The sequence below is a fragment of the Panthera uncia genome (assembly GCF_023721935.1).
Source record: "Panthera uncia isolate 11264 chromosome A1 unlocalized genomic scaffold, Puncia_PCG_1.0 HiC_scaffold_17, whole genome shotgun sequence".
Classification (NCBI taxonomy): Eukaryota; Metazoa; Chordata; class Mammalia; order Carnivora; family Felidae; genus Panthera; species Panthera uncia.
This window is the reverse complement of record NW_026057577.1, coordinates 60,037,518-60,061,119: the sequence shown is the minus strand read 5'-3', so window position 1 is coordinate 60,061,119 and position 23,602 is coordinate 60,037,518. Positions and strand designations below refer to the sequence as shown.

Genomic DNA, 23,602 nt, shown 5'->3' with positions numbered 1-23,602 from the left:
TATAATATGATTACAATTTTATTGTAAAATATATTTCATACAAAAATGTAGAAAGACAAAGAAATAGGCTCTAAGGCTTTATCAGTGTTAACCTCTGGGTAATGAAAGAGATGGGAGATTTTTGTAATAAAAAAAATACTGAATTATGTTACAATATTAAATTCATATGTTCTTAGCTGATTTGTTGAAATCTAAGATGTGTGGAAGCTTGAACTTAACTATCATTGATCATATCAATAAATAATTTTTAATTTTTGAATCTTCTTAATTTTGAAAAAGCATCAATCTGATAATTAACACAAAATTTTGCTTTGCTTCACTACTGATTTGGAATATATCATAAATATTTCATGGATCTCTGTCCTCAGAGCATCTTCATTGAAGTGAAACAATTCATTCAAGATAGAATTAGGCAAATTGAACATCTTGCCCACATTTGCATTCTTATATGTGAAGTTAATGTTTAATTTATGAAGGTAGCATGTGATTAATAAACACTTCACTACAATATAAATGAAATTTTTTGGAGAAACCACTAAACTTTTCAGGTGATAAGTAATCTGATTACTCTCCATCCTTCCAAGCCAACAAATTGCCACCAGTATGTCTTCCTAGCCTTGTGCGTACTCCTGTGGGCTCATCTTTTGCATAGTCATTCCTAATTTGAAGCCAATGCTCTCCCCACCAAAAACAGTTTCCATAAGGTCTACTTTATTGTAAAGTTTTTCTGTATATAAAAAGAAGTCTAGAAAATACCAACCTTACTTCTCTTGGTGTTTCTATAGATGAAAGTATCTTTTTGATTGTTATTAAAAACAACAAATTTATTTTTCTTTCTATATATTTAAAATATACGGCCTATTTTCCTTCCAAGTTAATTATTAAAATTAGTTAATATTTTAACTAGTTAAATCTTAGCAGATTAGTTAAAGCAGCTTAGTTAAATCTCAGCAGATATTTATTGTCTGTGGCACATAGTATAAGACATGATCTCTTTCCTTCTCTCAATGAACTTACTATAACAAAGACAAGAACAAGACAAAATGTTAACTAGAATGCAAAGCAGAATTCAATGACGAGGGGGCATGCATGAATTCAGAAGTTTCAGAAAACAAAATCTCATGAAAGAGGTAACATTTGCAGTGGGCCTGGGGTAGTGAGCAGAATTTCAGTAGATGGACACTGGGGAGAAGATACTTGGAGGAATTAAGAACAAAAATATGGAGATTTAAACGGTTGATCATACACAGGAAAGAACAAGCAGGCTGAGTTGACAGGAATATAATGTACATAAGGATGTAAAATAAATAATTAAGGCCACAAAAGTAGATCGGGACCTTACTTAGTATAAACAAATAGAGATCCATCTGAAGTGGGCATTTCTGCTTTTTCAGCAGTAGGATATATTAATGTAGATTTGAAACACTTTTTTTTTTCAGAATAGAGAGGCCTGATACATTATATTTAAGAAAATTGTATAATTGTGGGAAAATAGAAAAACATATTTCCTAAATGTAAAATATATGGCCTTTTACTCTAGATAATACATTATAAAAACATATGTACTCAGAGACTTTATTAGAATTAGCTAATAGACATGAAATGTAAATTTTTTAATATTATAAAATGGTACTTATTTTATATGGATATACACTACAGTTATTTTTACTATAATGAATCAAGAATAAAATGAATAAAAAAATTTCATCAAAAGCTGTACTGGAAGAAGCTGACTTTTACTTCAAGCAAGAGAATTTTTCATTCTAATTGTATACTCTCTTTATGTTGGAATTAAGCCAGGATATCCCACCAGCTATTAATAATTATTAGATAAATAAACTGTTTTAAATTAGTATATAAGAAGCCTAAGGAAACAATGAAAACTGAAAAGCTACTGAATTTGAATTTTTGGAGATTTTTGTTATACACATTGCTTAATGAAGTCAAAAAGTATCCATGTTTTTTAGAAAAGAAAAACTTTACTGTAATATTTGAGATTTTTAAAGTAATGTTCCTTTTGACCAGAATTATTCAAGTGATTACCCCTTATATATTAGGTAAATATTCTCATTTAAAACCTCAGAATGGTAATTTCTGAGTTGGAAAATGACTTACAAGTATTTGTTTCTGAACATTAGTAATGACTATTTTAAGTGCTGCAGCTATTAATATGTATGTGTGTGCAGATCATCTCTGATTATTACTTTGTGATGACTTGGGTGTAAATTATAAAGAAAGATATTAATTAGGTAATGTTTTGTTTCAGATTCAACCAACTCTGGAGACAACATGTATACTTTAATGAATGCAGTACCTCCTGGACCTAACAGGCCCAATGTAAATATGAATTTTTTTTTTTAATTTTGGAATGTATTTCAAGGCTCAAACTCTAAGTGTAATGAATATTCCTAGATACTATTTAAGCTTTCTCTTTTACTATCCAGAAACTTACTAGATATCCAAAAATAATCAAATCCCTTCTATGTTCTGGATTGACAAAAAATATAAAATACAAAAATGTATAACAAAAGATTGCACATCATTATAACTTAAATGTAAAACTGAACCTAATCAATTATAAAATGTTGGTGTGTGGTTTTATCTAAAATCTCAAGTACTTAATAATTAACACTATTTGAAATGACAGTTAATGTGTAATCATTGACATTCGCCTCATTTTTAGCATCACTAAATTTTTCATTGTGATTGTTTATTTCTTTTATCCTGATAAACTTGAAATAAATTAGGAAGTTGGATTTGCTTGTTTTTCTTTAGATTTTTGAAATCTGGAGTTTAAATATGGAAATGCAGCAGTTCTACATAAAGAATTTGGGTGTTCTTAATAATGCATCTGGTTGTTATTTTTCCATGAAAGCTTACAGAAAATTATTTATCTATAAGAACTACATATTAACAAAAATATTTATAACAAGGTATAGTTAATACACAGACATACATGAATATAAGGCTGCTTAGTTTAAATAAAAATCAGAAGACATAAAGGAATCTCCATAAGTATACCAAAAAACAGGAATGAAATAATTATTATAATTGAGCTTCTTAGCAGTGAGGACTTTAAAGGGAAACTTGAAATCCATCCAGTATAATATGATACTTGAAATATGGCCAGTCCAAATTGAAATGTGATGTATAAAATACACACTAGACTTTGAGGAGTTAATATGAAAAAAATAATGTAAAAGATTTTATTAAAATTTTTATACTGAATATATGCTGAAATAATTTTGGTACGTAGGATAAATGAAATATATTATTAAAATTAACTTGACCCGTTTCTTTTTACTATTTAAACATGGCTGCTAGTAAATATAAGTTTACTTATGTAAGTTTGTGTTGTAGCTCGTATATTATTTCCCTTAAGCAGTACTGCCTTCAGTTATCACTATCCTCTTTATATAATCAAATAAATTGGTTTTCAGGAGAAAAGAAACAATTTCCTATCAGTAATGTCTAAAGGGTGTTTCCACAGTGATCTTAATGAACATTGAATATGATAATGAACAATGTTCATTTTAGAAATTTAGCAAAAATATAGAAAAGCTCTTCATAGTGCAGTTTCATATCTTAGAACTTGATATTTAAAATGGAGGGAGTGCGAGAGGAAACCCAGAGCATATGGCACTGAAGACATTTCTGTGGGCAGCTAAGCTGATAGCATCCAAGTATGTTCCATTCTGGTTCTCTAACTCAATACAAAGATAAGAGATCCAAGAAAAGTAGAAGCTGATCGTGTCACTTTTTCAAATGCCATTCATCTCAGCCAGAGGTAGTAAAAGCAAATGCCTGCTGAGGGCTAGGACTGCAGTTTTTTGTGCTTCAAGCATACATACCAATAGTCTTTGTGTCTTTTAAAACACTGTGGGGGCCAGATGAAGGGACCGAACCAAGTAAGTTCAGAGGGTGTTGGCCTTACCAGCACTAGTTTTTCAGCCCAGATCTATACTATGCTTTTGACAAAGGCTGAATAAAACAGTAAGTTCAAAGTTAATTTCTTTAAGCTATCATTCTTAAGCTACCTCAAATGATAGCTTAAAAAGTTAATATTTCTTTAATTGATTTATAAATTAAATTTCTAAAATTAATTCTAAGTAAACAACTTAGAATATATAAATCTATATATAGAATCTATGTAGAGAGAATCTATAAAATATTTATAAACCAAATAGAATATATATAAATCAATCTGTATGCTTTAAGTCTACAAAATTTTAGGCAACAGAAATGACATTATCCTGGGAAAATGTATAAGCATGTGGCTGTATGATCCCAGTGATAGAAAGCCATCTTATTTCCAAACAATCATATATATATTATATACAGTTACAGGTTGTCTGTTGAGGGCAATTGTTTTTCTCCCAAAAGCCTATTTGATTAGTAAACATCACCACCCCATCTACACACATAAATACACACACACCACATTCAGTATTCTGTACCATACAACATGGAAGAAATGCTTTTGGCATCAGAAATTTTAAGAACAAGTGGTTTTCAGTAGGCTATTTTAACTGTAAACATAAGATAATTATAGATAACTTGTCTTCAAACTGGGCTCTAGATTTCCTCAGGAATATTCCAGGGAGATAGGAAAAGACTGAGTGGGCAGGCCATGGCTTCTCCACCACCTGCTCCACCATCGTATATCAGTTCACATCTGTTTTGTACTGGGCTTCCAACTTAAAATAAAATAATCCCACTACTTTAAAAAATGTTAAATATAACTGCTGTAGAACGTCCAATTGTCATTGAACTGACATAGTTGAGACTGCCAAGAATTAACTATATTGAGCTGTCCCCAAGGAGCTAAATGTATTTAAACTACAAGATGGAATTATTTATTATGTCCATTTGAACAAAGATAGATTGCCTGCTAAGAAAAATCTTAATGTTGGCATAATAATGTTGAATTATTCTTATTAATAAGTCAATACTTTTAGCAGCTTCCTAGAAATCATCTCTGGCTTATATAGCAAGATCTGTCAATAGCAGAGAAGAGAATGTTTATCCTCTAATTTGCACTGGAATGTATGTGCTTTGTAGTTGAGAATATCTGAAGAAAATATGGATGTAAATGAGGATTAACCTGAAGATCCAGAACATAAAGCAGATGGTATGAGGAAAGTAGGGCAGTCAGTTTCAGAATCTGTAAGGCTGAAAAAAATCTAGGAAAATAACCTCCATTATTTGGAAATGAAAATAATTTGTGGAAGTGTCTTACAATGTTAAAGATAGATATTGTAACGTTAGATAAATAATTGTTTTCAGTGTGATCATAGAAATTCTCTTCATTTTTTAAAGTTTCCAATGGGCCCTGGGTCAGATGGTCCCATGGGTGGATTAGGAGGAATGGAGTCACATCACATGAATGGCTCTTTAGGTAAGGATATGCAATTTGATGTTTAGAAATCAAAACAAAACTTTTATTCTACAGAGTGGATATTACAGTCTGCAAATTGCTTTTGTATACTTTATTTACTTTGAATTTATTTTAAAATGCTTCAACTTTCACTTCAGACTGAGACTTTACAGAATATTGGTTATGATAACTGCAGATCATTTGAAAATCAGAAATGTGAGGATTGTTCTAACCTAGCTCTTATTCACAGGTATTTACTTTCACCTATCAAAATCTGAGTGTTTTATTATAAAAGGAGATATTGCTGCTCTGAGCACATATTACATATCCCTCACCTGGAGAGCTACAGTATCTTCTGAGCTGGTTTGTCTACGAAGGTCTATAGATGCAGTCTCAGAGGAACTTATGTTCTCTGCAAGAATTTCTTAACTTTGTTTCTGTATTTTAATGTTTGTCTCTTTTAAAAATAAAATTTAATCATATTCTGGATTATCTGGATGATTTTCTTAAAAGAGAGCAGTGGCACATACTTGTGGCAAAGCAGATTTCGAGTACTATGACTAATAGTTGAAAACATACCTCATAAATGATGCCTTCTTACCAAATGAAGCCCAGTGTCTTCACGGAGAACAAAGAGTTTCACAACAGTGAGAAATAGAGATGAGTGGCACAAAACCGATTAGATCACACAGTGCACTGTACATATAGGCAGGCCAAATGCAAATCCAAAACAAAACCCATAAAACAACTACACTTATTTTATGTTTATATATGTTTTAAGTAACAGTAAAATAAGCTAAAAGTTGACAATGGGGATAGACACTTATGATCTTTTTTTTCTTTTGAAAAAGAACCATCTTTTACTTAAGTTGGAATAACTATGCCCATGAGTAACTTAGGTTGTACACAGATTCCATGACTCGGCCCAAACACCAGCCTCTAATACTTTGAAAAGCTCTGTAACTTCAATAATCAAGAAACTATTTGCAACCTGTTGCTAGACTTTTGAGCTTTTAAGGTCCATACTTGTTTTATATACGTACATGTGTTGCCTAGATATCAAAGCCTTAATTTGCACTGATCAATTATGGTAGTGACTAGCCATGTGTGACTATTTAATTTTAAGTCAAAATTAAATAAAATGTAAAGTTTACTTCCTCAGCTGCACTGCCTCCTATCAAATGTACATGGCCATGTGTAGCTAATGGCTACCATAATGAAACATAGAGTAGAGAAACATCTCCATCATCACACAAAGCTCTACCTGTCAGCACTGTTCTAGAATTTTATTTTTTAATGTATTGCAACATAACTCACTTTCCAATCTTTTAATTTGTAAAATTATTTTTAAAAATATGACATTTGGTCATAGAAAATTTTCAGTTATTCACTAGAATAGAATTTGAGGAAGAGTTTCACATATGCTTGGCATGTGGCTTATTACTTTTTATAATAAACATTATTACACATATTTATATCTACATAATTACATATGTGCATTCAATATGTATCAATGTATTATGTATGTTTATAAGCACTAACTTTATTTGTGACTATAACTGAATGTTTTACTATTAAAATAGTAGAATATGTTTATGCCAAAAAATTAATTGTTAAAATGGTTAAAAATAAAGCTAACATGTGGCAAAGATCTGATTATTGTTCCTTGTTACCTAATGTATGATTCCACTTCTTAAGTAAGAAATTAGTATTGATTTTTCATTTCTCCCGGGAATCTACTTAAAATTACAGTATTATAAAAACATTCTTACTTTTGATGGATTGCCATGAATATTGATTGCTGTCAATTTTTTAATGTTATTAAAAATTCTTCACTTTGGTTATTATAGTAAAATATGGCTCATAATATTTTTAAATATTGCAGATGTCCATCTTATATTTTGTCAGATTTAGAAGCATCGTTTCAAATATATTTATCTCTCGCTGTCTATATATACATATACATACATACATACATTTTAAAAATTTGAATTGAATACGATTTATAAGTGATCTCTCTTACATTTCATTTTCAGGAATTTATGATAATGATACTTTTCTTAATTCTACCATTACAAAAATAAACAAAAAAGATGGTTCAGAGCGAGAGGTACAGCTCATCCTTGCATTGCCATCGATGATACTTACTAGACAGTATAAGAGAAAACGAATTTTCTTAAGTTTATTTATTTATTTTGAGATAGAGACCATGAGCAGGGGAGGGGCAGAGAGAGAGGGAGAGAGAGAGAATCCTAAGCAAGTTCTGCACTGTCAGCATGGAGCCTGATGCAGGGCTCAAACTCAGAAACCATAAGATCATGACCTGAGCCAAAACCAAGAGTAGGATGCTTAACCAACTGAGTCACCCAGGCACTCTGAGTAAATAATTTTTTAAGATTAAAAAATTAAGGAGATACATACTGGAAAATACAAAGAGTGTACTGCATTTATTTATATTAAAGGAATACTTAATTTGTATATGAAATTATTATCTAATAAACATTTTCTTTTCATATTTTGTTTCAGGGTCAGGAGATATGGACAGTATTTCCAAGGTGAGTATTGTATAATCTCTTGGTTTTTTGTGTTTTGGGTTGTTTATGTTTGTTTTTTGAGAGAGAGAAAACAAGCACACATGAGCAAGGGAGGGGCAGAGAGAAGGAGAGAGAATCTTAAAAAGGCTCCATACCGAGAGAACAAATAGAGGGTTACTAGAGGGGTTTCGGGAGGGTAGATGGGCTAAATGGGTAAGAGGCATTAAGGAATCTACTCCTGAAATCATTTTTGGACTATATGCTAACTAACTTGGATGTAAATTAAAAAATAAAATTAAGTAAAAAAAAAAAAGAAGGGGGGGTGGCACTCCATACCGAGCACAGAGCCCAGACACAGGGTTTGATCTCACAACCATGAGATCATGACCTGAGTCGAAATCAAGAGTCAACCAGGCAACCCTCTGTGTTGTTTTTTATTTGTATTCATTCCACATGGAACTCTTGTTAAGATTATTAGAATAACCTTAAAATTTTGTTTTTGAACAAAGTGTTTTTTTAATATGTAATTTATTGTCAAATTGGTTTCCATACAACACCAAGTGCTCATCCCAATAGGTGCCCTCCTCAATGCCCATCACCCCACTTTCCCATCCTCCCCAACCCTCAGTTTGTTCTCAGTATTTAACAGTCTCTTATGGTTTGCCTCCTTCCCTCTCTGTAATTTTTTTTCCCCCTTCCCCTCCCCCCCGGTCTTCTGTTGAGTTTTTCAGGATCCACATATGAGTGAAAACATAAGATATCTGCCTTTCTCTGCCTGACTTATTTCTTTTAGCGTAACACTCTCCAGTTCCATCCATGTTGCTACAAATGGCCAGAATTCATTCGTTCTCATTGCCAAGTAGTATTCCATTGTATATATAAACCACATCTTCTTTATCCATTCATCCGTTGATGGACATTTAGGCTCTTTCCATAATTTGGCTATTGTTGAAAGTGCTGCTATAAACATTGGGGTACAAGTGCCCCTATGCATCAGCACTCCTGTATCCCTTGGGTAAATTCCTAGCAGTGCTATTGCTGGGTCATAGGGTACATCTATTTTTAATTTTTTGAGGAACCTCCACACTGTTTTCCAGAGCAGCTGCACCAGTTTGCATTCCCACCAACAGTGCAAGAGGGTTCCCATTTCTCCATATCCTCTCCAGCATTTATAGTATCCTGATTTATTCATTTTAACCACTCTGACCAGCATGAGATGGTATCTCAGTGTGGTTTTGACTTGTATTTCTCTGATGAGGAGCGACGTTGAGCATCTTTTCATGTGCCTGTTGGCCATCCGGATGTCTTCTTTAGAGAAGTGTCTATTCATGTTTTCTGCCCATTTCTTCACTGGATTATTTATTTTTCAGGGGTGGAGTTTGGTGAGTTGTTTATAGATTTTGGATGCTAGCCCTTTGTCTGATATGTCATTTGCAAATATCTTTTCCCATTCCATTGGTTGCCTTTTAGTTTTGTTGATTGTTTCCTTTGCTGTGCAGAAGCTTTTTATCTTCATGAGGTCCCAGTAGTTCATTTTTGCTTTTAATTCCCTTGCCTTTGGGGATGTGTCAAGTAAGAAATTGCTACAGCTGAGGTCACAGAGGTTTTTTCTTGCTTTTTCCTATAGTTTTTATGGTTTCCTGTCTCACATTCAGGTCCTTCATCCATTTTGAGTGTATTTTTGTGAATGGTGTAAGAAAGTTGTCTGGTTTCATTCTTCTGCATGTTTCTGTCCAGTTCTCCCAGCACCATTTGTTAAAGAGACTGTCTTTTTTCCATTGGAAATTCTTTCCTGCTTTGTCAAAGATTAGCTGGCCATACAATTGTGGGTCCAATTCTGGAGTCTCTATTCTATTCCATTGGTCTATGTGTCTGTTTTTGTGCCAATAGCATGCTGTCTTGATGGTTACAGCTTGGTAGAGGCTAAAGTCCGGGATTGTGATGCCTCCCACTTTGGTTTTCTCCTTCAAAATTACTTTGGCTATTTGGGGTCTTTTGGGGTTCCATACAAATTTTAGGATTGCTTGTTCTAGCTTCGAGAAGAATGCTGGTGCAATTTTGATTGGCATTGCATCGAATGTGTAGATTGCTTTGGTTGTATTGACATTTTGACAATATTTATTCTTCCAATCCATGAGCACAGAATGTTTTTCCATTTCTTTATACCTTCTTCAATTTCCTTCATAAGCTTTCTATAGTTTTCAGCATACAGATCTTTTACATCTTTGGTTAGGTTTATTCCTAGGTATTTTATGCTTCTTGATGCAGTTGTGAATAGGATCAGTTTCTTTATTTGTCTTTCACTTGCTTCATTATTAGTGTATAAGAATGCAACTGATTTCTGTACATTGATTTTGTATCCTGCAACTTTGCTGAATTCATGTATCAGTTCCAGCAGACTTTTGGTGGAGTCTATTTGATTTTCCACGTATAATATCATGTCATCTTCAAAAAGTGAAAGATTGACTTCATCTTTGCCAATTTTGATGCCTTTGATTTCCTTTTGTTGTCTGATTGCTGATGCTAACACTTCCAACACTATGTTAAACAACAGCGGTAAGAGTGGACATCGCTGTCATGTTCCTGATCTCAGGGGGAAAGCTCTCAGTTTTTCCCCATTGAGGATGATATTAGCTGTGGGCTTTTCATAAATGCCTTTTATGATGTTTAAGTATGTTCCTTCTATCCCAACTCTCTCGAGGGTATTTATTAAGAAAGGATGCTGAATTTTGTCAAATGCTTTTTCTGCATCGATTGACAGGATCATATGGTTCTTATCTTTTCTTTTATTAATGTGATGTTTCAACATTGACTGATTTGCAAATGTTGAACCAGCCCTGCAGCCCAGGAATGAATCCCTCTTGATCATGGTGTATAATTCTTTTTATATGCTGTTGAATTCGATTTGCTAGTATCTTGTTGAGAATGTTTGCATCCATATTCATCAGGGATATTAGCCTGTAGTTCTCTTTTTTTGCTGGGTCTCTGTCTGGTTTAGGCATCAAAGTAATACTGGCTTCATAGAATGAGTCTGGAAGTTTTCCTTCCCTTTCTATTTTTTGGAGCAGCTTGAGAAGGATAGGTATTATCTCTGCTTTAAATGTCTGGTAGAATTCCCTAGGGAAGCCATCTGGTCCTGGACTCTTATTTGTTGGGAGATTTTTGATAACTGATTCAATTTCTTCACTGATTATGGATCTGTCCAAATTTTGTCTTTCTTCCTGTTTGAGTTTTAGAAGTGTCTGGGTGCTTAGCAATTTGTCCATTTCTTCCAGGTTGTCCAGTTTGTTGGCATATAATTTTTCATAATATTCCCTGATAATTGTATTTCTGACGGATTGGTCGTAATTCCATTTTCATTCATGATTTTATCTATTTGGCTCATCTCCGTTTTCTTTTTGAGAAGGTTAAAAAAAACCTGGCTAGAGGTTTATCAATTATGTTTATTTTTTCAAAAAACAACTCTTGGTTTCATTGATCAGCTCTACAGTTTTTTTAGATTCTATATTGTTTATTTCTGCTTTGATCTTTATTATTTCTCTTCTTCTGCTGGGTTTGGGGTGTCTTTGCTGTTCTGCTTCTATTTCCTTTAGGTGTGCTGTTAGATTTTGTATTCGGGATTTTTCTTGTCTCTTGAGATAGGCCTGGATTGCAATGTATTTTCCTCTCAGGACTGCCTTCGCTGCATCACAAAGCGTTTGGATTGTTGTATGTTCATTTTCGTTTGTTTCCATGTATATTTTAATTTCTTCTCTAATTGCCTGGTTGACCCATTCATTCTTTAGTAGGGTGTTCTTTAACCTCCATGCTTTTGGAGGTTTTTCAGACTTTTTCCTGTGGTTGATTTCAAGCTTCATAGCATTGTGGTCTGAAAGTATGCATGGTATGATCTCAATTCTTGTATTTTATGAAGGGCTGTTTTGTGACCCAGTATGTGATCTATCTTGGAGAAGGTTCCATGTGCACTCAAGAAGAAAGTATATTCTGTTGCTTTGGGATGCAGAGTTCTAAATATATCTGTCAAGTCCATCTGATCCAATGTATCATTCAGGGCCCTTGTTTCTTTTTTTTTTTTTTTTTTAACGTTTATTTATTTTTGAGACAGAGAGAGACAGAGCATGAACGGGGGAGGGGCAGAGAGAGAGGGAGACACAGAATCGGAAGCAGGCTCCAGGCTCTGAGCCATCAGCCCAGAGCCCGACGTGGGGCTCGAACTCACTGACCGCAAGATCGTGACCTGAGCTGAAGTCGGACGCTTAACCGACTGAGCCACCCAGGCGCCCCAGGGCCCTTGTTTCTTTATTGATCCTGTGTCTAGATGATCTATCCATTGTTGTAAGTGGAGTATTAAAGTCCCCTGCAATTACCACATTCTTATCAATAAGGTTGCTTATGTTTGTGATTAATTGTTTTATATATTTGGGGGCTCTTATATTCGGTACATAGACATTTACAATTGTTAGCTCTTCCTGATGGATAGACCTTGTAATTATTATATAATGCCCTTCTTCATCTCTTGTTACAGCCTTTAATTTAAAGTCTAGTTTGTCTGATATAAGTATGGCTACTCCAGCTTTCTTTTGAGTTCCAGTAGCATGATAGATAGTTCTCCATCCCCTCACTTTCAATCTGAAGGTGTCCTCAGGTCTGAAATGAGTCTCTTGTAGACAGCAAATAGATGGGTCTTGTTTTTTATCCATTCTGATACCCTGTGTCTTTTGGCTGGAGCATTTAGTCCGTTTACATTCAGTGTTATTATAGAAAGATATGGGTTTAGAGTCATTGTGATGTCTGTAGGTTTCATGCTTGTAGTGATGTCTCTGGTACTTTGTGGTCCTTGCAACATTTCACTCACAGAATCTCCCTTAGGACCTCTTGTAGGGCTGGTTTAGTGGTGATGAATTCCTTCAGTTTTTGTTTGTTTGGGAAGACCTTTATCTCTCCTTCTATTCTGAATGACAGACTTTTTGGTTAAAGGATTCTTGGCTGCATATTTTTCTGTTCATCACATTGAAGATATCCTGGCCTGCCAAGTTTCAGCAGATAGGTCTGCTACTGCCCTTATGTTTCTACCTTTGTATGTTAAGGCCAGTTTATCCCTAGCTGCTTTCAGAATCCTCTTTTTATCCTTGTATTTTGCCAGTTTCACTATGATATGTCATGCAGAAGATCAATTCAAGTTATGTCTGAAGGGAGTTCTCTGTGCCTTTTGGATTTCAATGCCTGTTTCCTTCCCCAGATCAAGGAAGTTCTCAGCTATTATTTGTTTAAGTATACCTTCAGCCCCTTTTGCTCTCTTCTTCTTCTGGATTTCCTATGATACAGATAATGTTCCATTTGATTGCATCACTTAATTCTCTAATTCCTCCTTCGTACTCCTGAATTTTATCTCTTTTTCTCAGCTTCCTCTTTTTCCATAATTTTATCTTCTAATTCACCTATTCTCTCCTCTGCCTCTTGAATCCATGCTGTGGCCACCTCCATTTTATTTTGTACCTCATTTATAGCATTTTTAATTCATCATGACTGTTTCTTAGTCCCTTGACCTCTGTAGCAATAGATTCTCTGCTGCCTTCTATGCTTTTTTCAAGCCCAGCGATTAATTTTATGACTATTATTCTAAATTCTTATTCCGTTATATTGCTTAAATAGGTTTTGATCAATTCGTTAGCTGTCTCTACTTTCTGGAATGTCTTTTGAGGAGAATTCTTCTGTTTCATCATTTTGGCTAGTTTTCTGTCCCTTATGCGTTTTAAAAGCTTGTTGTGTGCTCTGCACCTGTGAGCACTGCTATATTCAAGGAGGGTCATACACTGTCCAGGGCTTGGCCCTTCAGGAGGTGTTTTTTCAGGGGTTGTTACTTGCTCTCTATTGTTGTGACTTTGGTTACTTTATTATCCTACTTGTAGTAATGTTTTGGAACCTCCACCAGGTGTGCTTTGATTTGTTCCTTGGAGTAGCCCTGTAAAGGAAAAGAGATAGACAAACAGGAGACAAAAATGAGCAAACACACAAACAAATAACACGAACAAACAAATAAACAAAAACAAAAACCTAAAGAGTAAAAACAAAAAACACCAAAACACCAACTACAAATAAAGAAGGGGGTGGAGGCAGTGCTGATGGAAGAGCACATACAAAGAGTGAAATGACAGGAGCGGGGTGGGGGGGGGGGACAAAAAATAAACATTGATTAGGCAGAGAGACTAAAAGGCTTAATCCAGAGAGAGAGGAAACTAAAGAAGGAGGCGGGGAAAACGAAATGAAGATAAAGTTACCCAGACAGAGAAACTATATGGCTCGATTATTCCACAGAGAGAGAAAGGAGTGTAAAGCAGGAGGTGTAGAACATGTATCGAGAAAATGGATTAAATATGTCTGTTTAGACAGACCAATAACCAGAGTAACCAGCCTACTGGAGGGAAGAGATAAGGAGAAGAAATGGAGGGGTGGTGTGGGGGGAGAATATATCTGTATATCCAGAATTGACCTAGAGTTAATCTAGGCAATGCTACATCGCTTGTAGGTAGTAGCTGTCTGCAGAGTCTGTGCTGCTCCAGTGGATATGCATTTACCCAGTGCAAAGGGTCGTGGTTTGGCATATTCTGGACCCACCTCCACTATGGGCCCGGGGAGTGATCCCTGAGGCCCCACCTTGGTGGTGGTGGTGGTGGTGGTGGTGGTGGATGGAAATGGTGGTTCCCCAGACTCTTCTCCATGGAGACGACCCAGTGGACTCAGTTTGAGTCGTCCTCACTGTGCCTCGGGCACAGACGGGGCGGTCCTTCTCTCTCCACCAATCCCCTGACCCTGCACTTGGCTAGGATTCAAAGTTCTGCTCCTTGCACTCTGGTGCTGGGGAAGCGCCTCTCAGTGCAGCGAAGCGCCTCTCAGTGCGGTGATACGTGGTCCGCCTGGCTTTGTCTGTGCCACAGCACTTCAGGGAGGATGGCCTTCTCCTACTGCAGACTGAGCCGCCGCCCTTGCCTCAAGCCCCAGGGGTGGCAGACGCAGGCAGCCTTTGTCTTTTCCCACAGCACTCCAGGGAGACAGCTGCCTTTTCCTCCTGCAGACTGTACCCTCAGCCCAGCCACTGCGCCCGGGGGATGGTGAAGGCAGGCAGGTTCTGTACTATTGCAGCCCTCCAGGGAGGGAACCACTTTCTCCAGCTGCAGACTTAGCCCCTGACCTACTACCGCACCCATGGCTGGCTCCCCTCCTCCCCAGGTGCACGAAGAGGGAGCCAGCCCCAGTCCGAAGAAAGCCCCGCAGTTAGAGATTGGATCCCTCTGTCTCAGTCCCAGGTCTTTCTCCTGTCCAGATATGGTCCTGCACTTCTCTAGCCACTCTTTCTCTTCCCTTTGTCTCTTTGCAGAAGGGGGTCCCTCCCCTCCGTGCCCACGTGGGCTTTTTTTTTTTTATCTCCCCCAGTTCACAGTTAGGCACCTATCTTTTTTCCAGCTTTCCCATTTTCTTCCTAGTAGATTCGGTCTCTTTTCCTCCCAGGCTCTGGTGTTCAAAGTCCTTTGGCTTCTACACTTATTTGTTTGAGAGATGCTGGAAGTATGGATTCCCCCTACTTCTCCACCATGTTGGCCCCTGAACAACTGTTTGAAAATAGAGGTCCAGATATAATTAAGTGGAAGTTAAAAATGATCAATGCATATAACGGGAAAGGGTAAAAATAGTTTTTTAACATGGTAAGATTCATTTACAAGACATACTGTATACATGATTAATTGATACCCAAGTAATAACCAACTTAACCACCTTTATTATGTCACTCATTTATAAAGCAAATTGACATAGTGTAGATAATCTTTTGAAAATGTAAAGAAGTCTAGAGCAACTTAAGGAGAGAGGGACTTGGAAAGATGTTGTTATACGTTATATGTTATAAGGGCATTGCATTTATATATCTCATTTGTCTTTCAGACCTTTATTAGGCAATGCTGACATCCTCAATTATTATTCTAGTTCCCCAGAATAGAATAGGAAAGTAATTAGAAGAAAATTATATTAATACAAGTAGGAAAGAGAGCCTTCTAATAGCTTCTGTCTGTGTTTTTCCTCCTCCGATAGTTTAAGTGTTTAAAATTAATCCTTTGCTAAGATGCCTTACTTTTTTTTATGAAGAATACCTAAATACTTTTTAGGTCATGATAAATTTAAAATAGTTCTCTGTGGGTCAAAATATATTTAAAATGGCTGATAAGAAATAATTATTAACTACCATTAGAATGATTCTCTTAGAAGTCTGCTTTATATCAATAAATACCAAAATTCATTAAAGGGCAAATTCATTTTTAATCCTACTTCTAATTTATATTCATGTATAATAATTGGTGCCAAGAAAAATAAAGTAAGATTGATTGAGCTACAAAACCTTTTAAATGAAGACTTCAAGCTAAAAAGAAAAAAGAGAGAGACAAAGAGAGTGTAACTGGCATGCCAACATTACGTCTACATTGCCTGGCAGCTTGGCCTTACAAGTAGTATATGCACTTTGCATATCTATGTTTAGGGACCATCAGGAAAGTCTTTTTCTTTTCTTAAAATAGATAAATATTTGTTGTCATAAATATCATTATAAAGAAGCACTAGCTTACTTATGTGATGAATGGGTAAAACTGTCAAAAGGCCTGTTTTCAAAATAAGATTCACTGTATAATTCCATTAGAACCATCTCTCTGGGAAACACCTTTACAAGTCACATGACCATGATTGTATTGTCTGTCTTCGATATCTAACAATTGGTATTAGCTGAATTATGCTTTGTGGTCACCAATAAAATTTCTAATTTTGTATTTGAGAAGTGTATTCTAGTGTCTAAAGATGATTTTTTTATTACATGAAGATGGATCATCCAGAGTGCTTAACATCATCTTTCTGAAATTCCCACTAATGACCAGTATTTTTGTACACCAGACAGATGTAAACAAAATTCTATATGGGAAGGTACACTTGGCTAATACCAATTGTTAGATACCTAAGACAGCCAATACAATTTGTTTTTTCAAGTTTTTATTTAAATTCCAGTTAGTTAATATATAGTATAATATTAGTTTCAGGAGTACAGTTTAGTGATTCATCACTTACATATAACACCCAGGGCTCATCACAACAAGTGCCTTCCTTAATATCCATCACCCATTTAGCCCATCTCCCTGTCCACCTCCTGAAAAAGTACTTTGTAATTTATAAAGCACTTTGGAAATTTTAAAGATTCATAATGACAAATTAAATACCATCTTCTAATCTGCCCTCATCAGATCTATTGTGATTCCTTCCATGCTAATCTTTCCATTCCTATTTCCGGAGACAAGTTTTTCCACTATCCTGTGCCTACTGCTGATAACATTCTCTGGCTTGGTGATGTAGTCCTTATTCTTTAAGCATTAATTGACTACCAAGTGTGTACTTTTGTAGCCTTGTGCACTATGTGGAGATATAAGAGACTTCTTCAAATACAAACATAATTTCTGTCCTCAAGTGGTTAGGCAGGAGTTCCTTCACTCAGTAAACATTAATGTACCAAGGCATTATGTCAGCCAGGCTCTGAAAACCCGAAGTTAAACAAGGTATGATCTCTGCCCTCCAGGAGCTCAGTATAACTGAGCAGACCAAAGACAATAAGGAAAAACTTACACAAAGCAAAGTTCAAATACATTTCACTTAACATAAGAGTTTGCCCCAAGTCATAAACATGTCATTTAACAATATTCTAGAAATGAGTAGTTGTGTCTGCCTTCCGATGAGCTCCTCTGCAGCTCATTTCTGCACTGCCCCTGTTCCAGGTTCGTGGGGTTCAGGGTTCTAACTGCATGATGATACCACTGGTGTCTCTTGTATGTCCACTACCCTTTTTTCTTTAATCAGCAGCATCATGTATATCTCCATCACCCCCAATTATTTCTCTCCCTACCTCTTTCCATTCACAGCCTAATTATTTCAGATTTTTATTCCATGCTATCCACATTAGCACTAACTTCATTTCCCCACCTTCTTCCTTTTCCAGCAGAAGACCAGTTCTCTCAAGAAACTCTCCTCCCTTTTCTCTTGTTTCCTGGGTTCATTCCTTTTCATCCTATTCTTTTTCTAGCCATTTTTATTTGTGAATCATAAGACAGTTTGGGCCATTACTGCTTAACAGTTTTGTTCAAAATCCCTCTTAGGTTTCCAGCTACATCTTTTTTGTTCTCCAATTAGACCTGTATTTTGCTAAGTGCCAGTATTACATTTTTTAAAAATTTCTTACTCCTTTTTTGTTGTTTACTAGTACTACTTATATCCCTTTTCTACCTTTTTATTGTAAAATACTCTATATTATCCTTCTTATATGTAAGCTAATAAAGAGTATTGAACCTCTGAGAATCAGAAAATTTGGTTCTCCTACCTAAAAATTGGGGCAACATGTTATTTCATTTCTCTTAGGCTTAGTTTCCTTAGCTTTAAAATAGAGCTTGTAGTTCATCCCCTGTCTTCTTCATAAAACTGTTCAGAGTAAAGTGTGAACATATGCTAGGGCTCTAAAGCAATATACAGATATTAAATATCTTCCTCCTCACTAGTTATGCTGTCTTTTGTCAGCAAGGCTAGACACACTGTCACCTGCATTTTGATAGCACTGTTTCAGTGGCACAAGGAGCTCAGAACTCCAAATGGAGAGTTTTAAAATTATTTCTTGCTCGGTTGAGGATTACTAGTAAAACTCACATGCATCTCTCTCAAAATGCAGAATTCACCTTTAACTTAGGAGTCCAGAAGTCAACCATTTAATCAATAGGACAAAAATATTTTCCCTTGGAGTTCTTTTAAGAGTTGGGGATTGAGACGAGCATATGGTTTATTTTCTTAGAAGGAAATAATGTAAATAAATTCTGCAGTTCACATTAACATACTTAACACTTATATATTTAGTTTGAAAAAAAACATATCAGAGAAGGCCAGATCTGATCATATCACACTTAATGAATTATCCAAGAGGTCTTTTTAACCTAAAGGTTTCTGAGTCAAGAACCTCATTTCCAGTTAAAGATCCCACACCCTTCACAGGGGAGCTATTCAACACCATAGATCTCTGTCATCTTCTCAGTTTGGCTTGGGCTCTAGCTCCCTTTTATCCCCTGGGAGAACCATGACTGACATTTTGTTCCTTTGGGGGGCTGACAGAGTCAAAACAACACTCCATAAAGCTTGTTATTGGCAGGCTCTGAGGAAGTGATTCAAATCCACCTCTAGAGGGCTTCAAATAATATCAATATTATTTTATTCCAGTTATGGGCAGAGTCAAAATTTATGTACATGTGCACTTTTTTTAATAGCTTGAAAAGGCTGGAACAATTTCTGAGGGCCGGTAAAAGAAAGGACAATAACTTACTAATTAAGAGATGACGTGGAAAAATACTTGTAAGATAAAATGAGAGAATAGAGGGTCTAAGAGAATTAAATGTGTTAGCCAGAGGAAATGTGTGTGTGTGTGTGTGTGTGTGTGTGTGTGTGTGTGCATCCTCCTTCATATAACATTCATATATGAAGTTATAGCTTAAAAGAAAAACATTCCAGTTTGAAGAAAGGGTAATTGAGAAAGTAATAAAATCCCTTGAAGATGGGATCAGTATAATACTAATTATACTTTTATAAGCTAAATTCTTAGAGTGTAAATAGGAAATACAGTACATTGTAACTGAAGTAAGAAATGTAAACAGAGTGCCTAATGTAGTTAAAAGTGATCTTTACTTGGATTTTCTTGTACTCCCTTCTCCCTATGTGTTCAAGCTATCAGAGTGCCTTTTTGATCTAAGCCCTTTTTGTGTGTATTATGTTCTTGCCTTGATGAAATCTACTGGAAACACTGCAAACAAACATAGCTATAGTTAAATATAACACACACACAGTTCATGGAGACCCACACTCATAACCTGTTTCGAACTGGCGTTTGGAACCACTGTCTTGTTTCTTAGACACCAGTAATAAGTGTGTCTTTTAGCCTGTATCATTATCAGGTTATTCACTGATCATGGATAGTACAATTTTCATAAGACTCTGCATTGAGAAATTTTTGTTGTTTTCACATTTTGCAGATTACTTTAGGTTAAAAAAATAATAATAACAAACAAAGGTTTGTCCTATCATTTGAAGATTTTCAAATATGCTCACTGAGCTGAATAAGTTTCAGAGATCTGATATTCGCTGTTTTGTGTGTTGAATGTGTCCTTTTAATCTTCCTCTCAATGTTCTTATATATCTTCCTCCCACACCCAAAAAGCATATACTGGTGAGCAACCATGCGATGAATAGATTGCATGGAAAACAGAAACAATAAGAGAGGTGTTGTGTAAATATTTAAATAATAATGCAGTGTCATTTTCAAATTTTAAATATTTTGAAATCAGCATTTTGAGTCAAGAATTAGACTTGAAGTTAGCTAACTTTCAAAATTGTAAATCAAGAAGTGATGCATGGGACAGTATGGAAGAAACAGGGAGCACCCTAACTGCATCAGAGATGTGCTGCTCATTTCAGGGTCCCTCGGGTACCACAGGGAACATGTTAGTTACACAGGAATGAAGAAGTTTGCAAGTGCACCTTTAAATACCCTTATATATAGAATTATTTTTTATTCTGGGATTACCAATTTCTTAATTATATATAAATTAACAGACCTCTGCTTTCACCAAATAGATTTTGGCTAAGCCTTACAAAATTTGTATAAATTTAGTTTTCTTTTTGAACCAAATCAGCATTAACATTCCTGTTTTTAAGGAACAGTTGATTATTCAGTTAATAATTTTAATAATTAATGAGCTATGAAATAATAATACACTTATTTAAATTTTACTTAAATTTTTTTTCAGGAAATGAAGTTATCTATGTTCATTTGAAAGTAGTTACTTTTCTGTATACTTGGGGAACTAACATATTCAGAGAAAAATTTATCCAAAAAAAAAAAAAAAGAATCCTCTTTATGCTATTAACTGTGGTTCCCCAGCCCTTGGGGTTCATTGGCAAATCGAGCTCCTATGGACTTCAGAGGATCCTTGTTCTCAGATCTTCCCTGTAGGGTGCACAGCAGGACAAGATATAAGCTGTATTTCCACCAGTTCATCTACCTGTCTCTACTTTACAGTTTAACTATATTCCAAAACAGCATATATTCTTCTGGGAATAACTCATTCATGAAATTTTAATTTTTATGACATAACTTTGTTTTAGTTAAGTCAAAATCTTCAGAGCAATTTTCTTTTAAAAATGTAGAACTTATTCAAAAACAGAATATAAAATAGAAATGGCTTAGAAAAACTCTAAAATCTGTCTTCCATTTGAAATAACAAATAAAAAATTTTAACCTTGAAGTTGATTTCTACAAGTCAATAAATTAGACCTTGAAAGAGTCCCTCAGTCACAGTTGCAGTGCTGTGTGAACATGCTTTATATGGCAGTGCCATTCTGTATTTCCTGTTGGTATGAAGTAGCAGATGACCTCCCACAGCTAACATTGCACAGTAATAACAAGACTAGCAAATTTAAGTAGAATATGAAGCAATATGCAGCTAACTTATTAGTGTTTGATTAGATTGCTCCTATCAGCCATTTTATCTTAAAAGAGCATTTCAAAGTAAATCTACTCAAACTAATGATAGGAAAAGATTCTAAAGCAGTTTACTTTGGGCCTTCTTTTCCTCTACAACTGCACATTGGATTCACAAGTCCTCAGGTAGTTCTCTTGTTCCTAACTATACTTGTCAACCATCTTCCTTTTTCACTACAGTTCATATAAACAAAAATAGTTGAAATAGTGTTACTACATAAGCCACATGTAGAATTAAGGGGAAATATTCTCAAACAGTGACCTTTTGAAGTGTGATTAGTAAAATCACCAAGGCAAGTTACTGTTCCATCATTCCTGATCAGTGGGTAGGCTCTCTTCATCATGCCCCTGCTGAGAATGTTTTTTAAACTCTATGGTTCTAGGAACTCTATAAGCTGAGGGTGGGAAATTGAATAAACATTGATTCTGAGACTAAGAAGAAAGTTGTGGTGGGTTATTTGTTTGTTTGTTTTTTAATTTCCATTTGGGAAAGCATTAGTACTTGTCAAGGTGTAAAGAATGAACTAGGATGCACAGTAGAAGTCTAAGATTAGAATTATAAGTCTGCTTTGTCCTTAGAGATGCTGCTGTAGATTTCATTTTTGAAACACTACAATGCAAGAGGGAAATTAAAATCTTTAACAATGCCTTGTTTTCTAAATCTTGTTTACAGAATTCACCCAATAATATGAGCCTGAGTAATCAACCGGGCACTCCAAGGGATGATGGCGAAATGGGGGGAAATTTCTTAAATCCTTTTCAGAGTGAGAGTGTAAGTATTCCTTTGCCTACATTATTATGTCCAAAATTGATTTCTGAAGCTTTCCTTTTAGAATTATTCATAAAGCCATTATTATGATTATTTATCTAGAGCTCAGCAAGTTGATATTTTAAAAGTTAGAAAATTAAGTGAAATTTCTTTGGAATAATTAAAAAATAAACTTGTTCTTTTTTTGCTCCTATTCTGTGCACGTAGTTACAAAAACAAAAACTATAAAACAAATTTTCTTGTAGAGAACATCCACTATAAAGGAACAATGCTGGAAACAAGTTGCATATTAGATAGTTTTTACAAGTTTTCACATTACTGAAATGGCTTGAGTCACTGCAAAACCAGGTCTGTTCTCAGATCTAGACTCTGAATGTCCTCTGTAAGATATCTACTTCATGCACTAGACATCACTCAACAGAAGGCCAGTATTGGTGGTCATTTAGCCTGTTATTTCCTTGTAACCTGAGCTGGACACCAGAGTCATTTTTTGAATATGATTACTGCATTAAGCAAAGGCAGTATTCCATATCTCCATAGAAGCAGACAGGAGCAAAAAGAGAAGTAATAAAATTCATTCACTCATTTAACAATTACTGAGCACTTAAAAACAGGCCAAAGCAATATGCTACACACTGGAGACACCAAAAAGACAATATGGTGTCTTTTCTCAAGGAGTTATTACATAAAACAGTGATTTTTTTAACCTAATATTTCACACTAAAAACACCTACAGAATTTTTAAAAAATACATTTTCCCAGAACTCTCTCTAGACCTAGTGAATCAGAATTTCTAGGAGTGGTACTGGGCATTCTTGAAAATGAAAAAGCTTTGTCAGTGATGCTAATGCACATTCTCTGCTAATAACTTCTGAATTGGAATATAGCATAAAGGATTTCAAAATCCAAACTAATTTCATCTTCATAGCATCAGTGCCCCCACATACGGATTTCCATCATTAAAATCAGAGGAGAAAACTTCCCTCATTTTGCCATAACACAACCTTCACTAGAGGTGATACTATTAGAATTTGAAACTGTGGCTAGTAACAAATATGCTTTTGCATGGAGTGGCTGCTTTGAACCTAAGCTTGGGTGTTCTGTGGGTTCTTTTACTTCTTCCTTTCAACCTAACACCTCTGCGTGGGATAAGACTTTCCCTGTTTTTAGACTTTAGTTCTGTTAAAACTAGAAATAAAATTATACTAATCTTTATCTGTATAAATCTTATACTGATCTTTATCTGTACATGATTAGTGAGGACAAAGAATGTACACATAAAAATTCATATAAAAAATCAGAAGACTAGCTTGTCATAATGCTCAGGATTA

General features: G+C 35.2%; 1 protein-coding gene across 7 annotated transcripts in view; it reads left to right on the top strand.

The window, feature by feature from the left end:
• The window catches only part of SSBP2 (single stranded DNA binding protein 2), a 314,003-nt gene that overhangs the window by 280,886 nt on the left and 9,515 nt on the right, over positions 1-23,602 (top strand). For all 7 annotated transcript variants that reach the window (XM_049649739.1, XM_049649742.1, XM_049649741.1 and 4 more), the window contains 4 exons: positions 2,267-2,337; positions 5,320-5,398; positions 7,904-7,932; positions 22,176-22,274. In XM_049649739.1, coding sequence (XP_049505696.1) covers positions 2,267-2,337; positions 5,320-5,398; positions 7,904-7,932; positions 22,176-22,274 — 278 coding nt within the window. The remainder of the gene's footprint in view (positions 1-2,266; positions 2,338-5,319; positions 5,399-7,903; positions 7,933-22,175; positions 22,275-23,602) is intronic.